The sequence below is a fragment of the Carassius gibelio genome, chromosome A18 (assembly GCF_023724105.1).
Source record: "Carassius gibelio isolate Cgi1373 ecotype wild population from Czech Republic chromosome A18, carGib1.2-hapl.c, whole genome shotgun sequence".
Classification (NCBI taxonomy): Eukaryota; Metazoa; Chordata; class Actinopteri; order Cypriniformes; family Cyprinidae; genus Carassius; species Carassius gibelio.
Genome location: NC_068388.1, coordinates 14,902,980 through 14,912,170, shown reverse-complemented (window position 1 = coordinate 14,912,170; position 9,191 = coordinate 14,902,980). Strand labels below are relative to the sequence as shown.

General features: G+C 35.3%; 1 protein-coding gene across 1 annotated transcript in view; it reads left to right on the top strand.

Annotated features, from left to right (window-relative positions):
• The first annotated feature begins 1,671 nt into the window (after window positions 1-1,671).
• The window catches only part of LOC127934036 (galaxin-like), a 34,046-nt gene continuing 26,526 nt past the window's right edge, over window positions 1,672-9,191 (top strand). The window contains exons 1-2 of the mRNA XM_052531220.1: window positions 1,672-1,729; window positions 1,849-1,893. Coding sequence (XP_052387180.1) covers window positions 1,705-1,729; window positions 1,849-1,893 — 70 coding nt within the window. The 5' untranslated portion in view covers window positions 1,672-1,704. The remainder of the gene's footprint in view (window positions 1,730-1,848; window positions 1,894-9,191) is intronic.

Sequence of the window (9,191 nt, the reverse complement as noted above, 5' to 3'; positions counted from 1 at the left end):
AGTAGAGTATATACATTTATATTACATAATGATTATAAAATATAGATTTTCAGAAAGATAAGTTGTCCCTTCCTCAAATATACATTTTACTAAGTGGAAAAAGTTTTTTGAAAAAATGTAATTACTGCAACATATTTGTATCCCAATAAATATGTGAAAGTTGCACTTTCTTTTCTAAATAAAATCAAATGACAAAGATATCTGGTCATACTTTCAATGAATACTAACTGGCCCTCATTTCTTTATAAAGAAATCACACAAAAGGTTGTGCTAACATGTTTAAATCATTTGTTTATTTTCATAAAAGATGAAGATGACCGGGTGGACCTTGGCACAACAGGGTGGTCAAATGCATTAATAGGGGAAGAAGACATCAGATAAACAACATGAACAACTCTTAAGTAATATAAAGAAGGATTTCAGAAATATATATTCTACACTGCAATTGTAATTTGTAAATTGATTTAAACGGGCAGTTTTTTTTTTTTTTTTTTTTTACCTTATTAGAATTATGCATTATATTTTGTCAAATTCTTACATTTTAATCAATAATTTAAATTAGAATAGTAGGACACTATGGGGCTATTCAAAAACCAAATAAAATCATATATATGTGTGTGTGTGTGTGTGTGTGTGTGTGTGTGTGTGTGTGTGTGTGTGTGTGTGTGTGTGTGTGTGTGTGTGTTTTGTGTGTGACCCTGGACCACAAAACCAGTCATAAGGGTACATTTCTCGTAATTGAGATTTATTCGTTATCTGAAAGCTGAATAAATAATATTTCCATTGATTTGTGGCTTGTTAAGATAGGAAAGTATTTGGCAGAGATACAACTATTTGAAAATCTGGAGGGTGCAAATTATTTTTTTTGTTGTTGTTGAGAATTTCACCTTTAAAGTTGTCCAAATGAAGTTCTTAGCAATGCCTATTACTAATAAAATTTAAATTGAGGCAAATGGTGGTCACACCAGATACTGACTGGTTTTCGGAGCTTTGTAAAAATCGACGCGTTTCAGAATAATGTACATTATATGGAAAATTGTTTTTTATTATTATTATTATAGAGAACAAATCCAATTGTCTTTTTAAAAGGACTACAGTATTGGACATGGCTGTACTGTATGTCATGTCACTGTCACTTATAGTACCGCTGGTTACTTACAGAAATTTCTTGATCTTGCACTCTATATAAATGAAACTAGTATCAATAAATACTAGTTATATTGGATGAAACAATTCCCAGAGATCACGTTTACTTCGTGTGTCATGACATGTAAATAAATCATCTTTATTGTGATTCAGTTCAATAAAAAACAAGTTGTTGGCAGTAAATCTAGAAGAGGTCTGTCGTGTATGCTCCATATAATACACAACAAAACACCATGTCTATTAACAATTTCAAAAAACCTTTCTAAAAGCAAAACCTTATCTGTCTGAAGAATATTGATGATGTACACAGTGGTGACATGGCACTGAAGGTTATTAACAAAGTTATAATGACATTCATTGTTGAAAAGAACCTTTAGGAAGGGTTTTTTTTTTTTTTTTTTTTCTCATTTCCCAGTTTCTCTGTTGCATTTTTGGGAACCAAATTCACATTCTTTCCGTTTCACTGGAGAGGCGGGGTTTTGTACTATCATAAACATTCATTTATCAGTGCTTTGCGTCTGGATGTCTGTTTCTTGTTTCGTTGAACAGAGATACACAATGGATATCTACACATCATGTACATGTACTGTATGGCAGTCCACCTTTTAAGTTGGTTTTCAGTGGAATCTGGGTTATTTGTTTGTTTATATATTTTTGCCTTTCTAAAATATTAATTTGATAACTTTTCTGATTCATTTGCAGTTTTAGTGTTGATCTTGTATGTGTTGCCTGCACTTTCAGGACAAGGTAAGTACAGAAACACTGTGATTATACTTTAGATATTAAGGCATGTTTTGGTGGAAGTCTAACGCTGCGATTTATTTTGATTATTTTTACCAGAGTTGTTTATGTTAGAGTTGTCTCTAAATTTAACAATGAAAAGATGAGGTCTAACTGAACATATGCAAATATTCCCCCGTGAAAAGGTGTAACATACTTTTTTTAAATCTAAACTTCCAGAAAATAATATTAATTAAATAAAAGGCCCCTTACTGTAAGTTTATACTTAAGAGAGAAAACTTTCATGGTTTAACACACTTTCAAAAAGTGTACTTTGAAATAATGTCAAATGAAATGTTTTACATATTAAATGGTTTTAATCTTTTGACGTGCTTTAAAGAAGTACACTTATTTAGATGTTGACTAAAATACTAAAGCACATATACTGTAAAGTAGGTGGTTAAGATTAAATGTAGTGTGTTATTTGATTACATTTATATAAGATAACATAGATTTAAAATGCACTAAACTACAACTTCATCATAACAAATTACAAATATATATAATACAAAACCCACAATAAGCTATATTATTTACTAGTGTTATTTATGTGGGGTCATGGATATTACTGAACTCAGCTGAAAGTATAGGGTAATTATGTGATGAGCTTCTGATATGATTTGGTTTAGAAATTCCCATATGAAAATTAACCTAATGAAAGAGTATTGCTCATGGTTATCTCACCATTGTATTGTCAAAGTAGATTACCTTTTGTCCAAATCCTCCCAGGATATATAACAGCATAATACACAACATGTGCATTACTTTATAATTTATGTTTTTTCATAGTTGTAGTGCTGTTGGTGCACTTTGGGCTTCGTTATGTGGTTTGAGGCAAGTAGAAAAATGTTTTCTTAATTACTGTGCAAACATACATCCTTGTTATGTGTAGTTACTGTGTAAGTGTAACATCTGTGAGCTATTGGTATAATATTATTTTTATTATTTCACAAAATTTTAACTGATATTTTCCAAGAACAGAATGCAGAAAAAAAAAACTATTTTGCAACCACCACTTATACAAAATACAAAAGAACTGTAAAAACACACAGACACACATACACGAACACATAATTATGTTCTATATTTATTTTTAATAGGCATATTACAAATAAATGTTCCTTTTTCCTTTCAGCTGTGGGCAGGAATCTACAAAAATTCTGGAGATCTTTTGCATATGCTTGCAAAGTTGTGATCACAAAAAAAAAAAAAAAGTCAAGTTTGCATTAATATAAAAATATATTTATTTATTATAATAAATATTTTGCCAAATATAGAAATGACTTTTATGAGGACTCTTTGTCACAGCAGTGTTTCAACGCAAATCTGTAAGAGTTGCCAACACTGTAATATGGTAAAGCAATAAATAATAAAATAACATAGAACTACAAAACTAACACAGGTAACTGGACAATAACGAACAAGAGCTTAGTATAACAAAATATAAAATATGCGACAGTAATTAGGTGACAGTGAAGTCCACTCTGATGAGCCTCAATTCACCTTAAAGGAGTAGTTCACATCTGGAACAATTTTTTTTTTACAGATAATGTACTTACCCCCTTGTCATCCACAATGTTGATGTCTTTCTTTCTTCAGCTTTAAAGAAATTATGTTTTTGACTTCTATGGTGCCCCTGAGTTTGAACTTCAAAAATGCAGTTTAAATGCAGCTTCAAATGGCTCTAAACAATCCCACCCAAGGAAGAATGGAAAAAGTTTGGTTAAATACTCCTCTTGTCTAGCTCTGCGTGAACAGTTTTTTCCGGTTCATGACAGTTAGGCAAGGTCTAAAAACTCCCAACTCAGTTTCTCCTCCAACTTCAAAATTGTCCTACATCGCTGCAGAAGTACTGACCCAGAATTTATAAAGTCAATATACAAAAGTTCAAATCATTTAGGATGATTTTGAATTTGGAAAAGAAAATGAGCTGGGAGTTTTTAGACCTACCCTGACTGTCATGAACTGGGGAAAAAAAATAAAATAAAACTGAAGAAAAAAAGACATGTGGATGACATACGGGTGAGTAATTTGTCTGGATTTTTTTTTTTTCTTTCATTTGTGTTCGTCATAATTTGTGAACAAATACTAAAACAACACCATTGTTTGAATTTTTCGGTCCCTCTTTATAATGAGTAACATTAACATTAAATTAATCGTTAAACAAATAATTTGGTACTATGCACATATTGTGTACACCTTTGACAACTTTGCAATATGCAAAAAATCTTTCAGAATATTGTTGACTTCTGCCCACAGCTGGATAGAAAAATGTATAATATGGCTATTAAAAATAAATGTAGAACATGCAAGTGGTTGCAATTTTTTCTGTTCTCTTCTGTTTTCATTCTGTTCTTGGAAAAGATATGTTATAAAGACCGTTGATTTACCTATGCAATACAGTTCATTGTTAATAGCTTTGAAACAAATCTTTTGTAGCATAACTAAAATTGTTTCATGTTACACATATACAGTAACTACACGTAACAAAAGGGTAACAAAGCATCACTTTAGATTACAGCCCACAATTATTACACTTACACAGTAACTACACATAACAAGCCTGCATATGTTACACTTACACAGTAACTACACATAACAAGAGGGCAACAAGGCATCACTAGAATACTGTCCGCAAATTTTACACTTACGCAGTTACTACACGTAACACCCGCAGATGTTACACTTAAATATTAACTGCATGAAACAAGAGGGCAACAAGGCATCACTTTAGATTACAGCCTGCAAATGTTACACTTACACAGTAACTACACGTAACGAGGTCAACAAGGGACTTTATTTTACAGTCCTGTTCCTCATGTACATACTATGTACTTATTACAGTAATTACAATAACTATGTAATAACTAGGTACTAACCCTGAACCTACCCCTAAACCTAACCCTACCCCATGTAGATACCTTGTATTACCAGAACTTTCTTAGATAAATACACTGTAAGTACACTATAACCGGCGTCACTTTAGATAACAGCCCGTGAATGTTACACTTACACAGTAACTACACATAACAAGGGTGTATGTATGCATTGTAGTTAAGAAAAAGGTTGTAGTACATTTTAGTCTACTTGCCTCAAACCACATATGGAAGCTAAAGTGCACCAACAGCACTACAGATACATATATAAAAAAAAAACATCTGTAAATGTACATGTGTATTATGATGTTATATTTATATGCTATTCCTGGGAGCAGCTGGGAACAGGTAATCTAGTTTTTCCACTGTGCTGCACCTCAACGGACATGATTCATTGCTGAGATGACCGTATGCAATGCTCTTTTATCAGGTAAATTTTCATATACATTTTAAAACCAAATCATAGCAAAAACTCATAATATTTCCCCACACTTTAGTAATCTTGACTATGGCAGTTTTTAACTTTACTATAATTACTAAATTATACTATGATATAGGCCTACTACAGTTTACAATTTGTATCAATGTCATGTAAGATATATGTTCTAATAATACATTAAGTACCAGTATGTAGTGTAAAATATACTTCATTATATATTTTATGTTATTACTAAAAAGCAACTTGTTCTAAATCATAATATTGTTGCCAAACACAGTAGGTCATGCACACCAAATAATCTTAGAATAGTTACATATTACTTACAAAATACTAACAGTACATATACTTTTAATTTTTTTTAAGTCATTACACCCTTATCCCCCATATTTTGCACATTGTTTCAGGTTACCTACATGTATATACAGCTTTACGTTATGCTTGCATGGAAAATTGCACTTTGTGTGTCATACATACCACACCATTTCATAATAGGTGCCCTTTAGATATGAAATATTTACAGTATAAATGCTTTATAATTCCAAACTTTGTATATTGCAACTTTGCGTATACCTTACGAGTAGGTACTGTTGAGGTACTCAATTTTTACAAATAGGTACGCTGTAAATTCTGTTTTATTACATATTACACATATACACATTGCGGGTGTTACACTTTTCAAAGATGAGGCGGTGCTCTTCCTTTGTGCAACACATTTATTTTCTGTATGAAAGTATGAAAAAGACAGTTTAGATTGGGAACACTCTCTGTAGTGTGTGCACTCAAACTCACTCGTTACATACTGATCGCTCTTTCACTCTACTAGCTTCAGTATTCTTAACAGTTTCAAAAATAATGTCTCAAAGTGCAAGCATTTATGCATATTCATGACACTGACTGGGACACACCATTACAATATCCTTAAAGTTACCTTTTCTAAACCGATTAACACTGTAACACAATAAATCTAAACATCTTCAATACTCAATCTTACACTGTGCAGAAGCAAGTATAGTAAATAACATTCAAGTATCACATTAGACTCTGGTAACAATTACAGGTAAGTACAGTGCAAACTCTATACTCAAACGCTGAAAATCACAATTCAGTATATAACTACATTACTCCAGAATTTATAAATTGTATAAACTTTTCTTATTGCTCTTTTTATCATTTTATTAATTATTTTAATCACAGTTTTAACCCAATAACGGTTTCTATATTTTAACATTTCATTCTCAGCAAATGGATTCTAAAATTATTAACACAGAGAATCTGATTTCTGATTAATAATACACCATGAAATGCTCTTTCTCACAGTTAATGGCTTATGATGGAATGACTCTCAATAAAGTTAACACGTGAGTGGGATGACTACAGGCCTACTCACACGTGTGCATTTTAGCTTAACTTCTTTAACACTACATGACTACTTCAGGTTCTTCAACATCGATTTAGTGCATCACCTATCTGACATTTTTATGTGAATCATGGTATTTTTACACACTTACTACTCATTTTCACTCATGCAGAAAGTTATGATCTTTTATCAGGATTGTTAATCTGATCGTCCGCCATTTTAGGTGCAAAAACTCTAAACCAGTGTAACATTGAACATCTCAATATGTTTCTCGCAAGAACTACAGTTTTAGAAGCACATAATACCACTGTGAATTACTACAAGGTGAATTTTGTCACCTTATCTGTATGAAAGTATGAAAAAGACAGTTTAGATTGGGAACACTCTTTGTAGTGTGTGCACTCAAACTCACTCGTTACATACTGATCGCTCTTTCACTCTACTAGCGTCAGTTACCAATCCTTAGCTGAGTGTACAGCTTAGGGTGCCCTCTATCGGTGAAGCTGAGTTTCACAACAGTAACACCTTTTCTAAAATACATCACAACAGTATTATCACCAAATGTCAGCGTAATTCTTATCATCAGAACTCAGTTACTGAAATAAAAAAAAATTTAAAGGGGCAATGTTTATATGTGTCTCTTAAAGGGGCAATAAACACTCAGGGCTACACTCTCCCCCACAAAATTAAATGTCTCCGGACATTTCCGTGAACAAGGAAAACATCACTTTAGAACACCTCAGCCATCCAAGGCCTCCCGTAACCATTAGTCTGTGTTACTTGAGTCTCTGTTACCTTACAGTTTCTTTGTACCAAGGACGGTTGACCCAATGTATCATAGCTCAGTACCACAGGCTGGTGTCTCAGTCTCTGGGGTCGCTGTCTTACCACCTGTTTCTCCCTTTGCATCAGAACCAGAGAGTCAGCTTTGGATTCACCATGCTCAGGCCTATCAGGACTTAAGTCAGGTCTCTGAGATTGTAGTGGCATATCCTCTTCACTTTGTAGTGGCAAATCCTCTTCGCTTTGTAGTGGCACATCCTCTTCGCTTTGTAGTGGCACATCCTCTTCGTGATGCTGAGGACTCTGCTGAGGCTGAAAAGGCTCTGCTAGAGGATTCAATGAACCCTGTCTTTGTCGTGTCCCTCGGCCATGTCTGAGATGCCACTGGTAGTTGCCGCTGCATTCGTCGCTGGAGGTGTCACTCTGCTCTAGCTGTTGCCAATGCTGTCGTTCTGGCTTGGTTCTTCCCTTTGAAAAGCTCTGGGACTCGTGTTGCTGACGAATCTCTGCTGGTGGCTGATCAACGGGAAGAAAATCACAGGGCAGCAGAAGATTTCTATGAACCACTCTGTCTCTTCCTTTACCACTTTCTGGACTGATCTCATAAACGGGACTGCCATCGGCTTTTCTCCCCTTCACTTTGTACACTTGACCATCCCAGTAGGACTGGATCTTTCCAGTACCCCCTCTGGGAGTGAGGTTTCTGAGGAGAACTCTGTCGCCAGGGTGGAGGTCTCTCCCCTGAACTTTTCTGTCATAGAGGACTTTTCCCCGAACTGCTCCCTTGATAGCTGTTTTTGCCGCAATCTTGTATGCCTCCTGCATTCTCGTCTTCCAATGACTCACGTAGTCATCATAGGTGTCACGGGCCTCATCCTTTTCCAAATTAAATAACAGATCAATAGGCAGGCGAGAACGTCCAAAGATAAGGTAATAGGGCACGTAACCTGTTGCCTCATTCTTTGTGCAGTTGTACGCGTGGACAACTTTAGTGAGGTATTCCTTCCAATCCTCCTTCTCCTTGTCCTCCAGGGTACGCAGCATGGACAACAGGGTACGGTTAAACCTCTCCACCTGCCCGTTACCCTGGGGGTGGTATGGTGTCGTGTGCGAGCCCTGGATGCCAGAGAGTTTCTTCAAGCTGGCCATCAATCTGTTCTCAAACTCTTTACCCATATCGTGATGTAGTCGGCTGGGAAACCCGAACTTAAGGGCAAAATCGTTGAAAATCTTGTCAGCTACAGTCTTGGCCGCTTTGTTCCTAGTTGCGTAGGCCTGCGCGAATCTTGTAAAATGGCCCATGACCACCAATATATACTCATACCCATGCTTACATTTCTCCAAATGCAGAAAATCTATGGAAATGAGCTGGAATGGATATGTGGTCTGGATGGACACCAGAGGTGCACGGGTCTGCTTACTCGGTTTCTTCTTCTTGAGGCATTCACACACTTTACTGACAAAATGTTCAACGTCCCTACTCATCTGTGGCCAGTAGAACCGTTCTCGAATCAGGTCAAGCGTTCTTTCGACCCCCAAGTGACCCATGTCCTGGTGTAGTTCTTTGAAGACTGTGGTGTATTTTGCCGGTTCTCCAAAGGATCAAACTCAGTCAGGGATTTTTCTCTCAGAAGAAAAGACTTTATTTTAAGCAAAACAAAGCTGAGAGCTCGTTGCAAGGAGATCTCCCGAAATGCTAGGTTGCATCTCATTATATACCCTATACAGGGCGTTTCCAAATAGTCAAACTTTTTCTTATGCTTGCAATTTTGATCCCTCCCTAGGGAGACGCTATGGTAAAGAGAAGAGA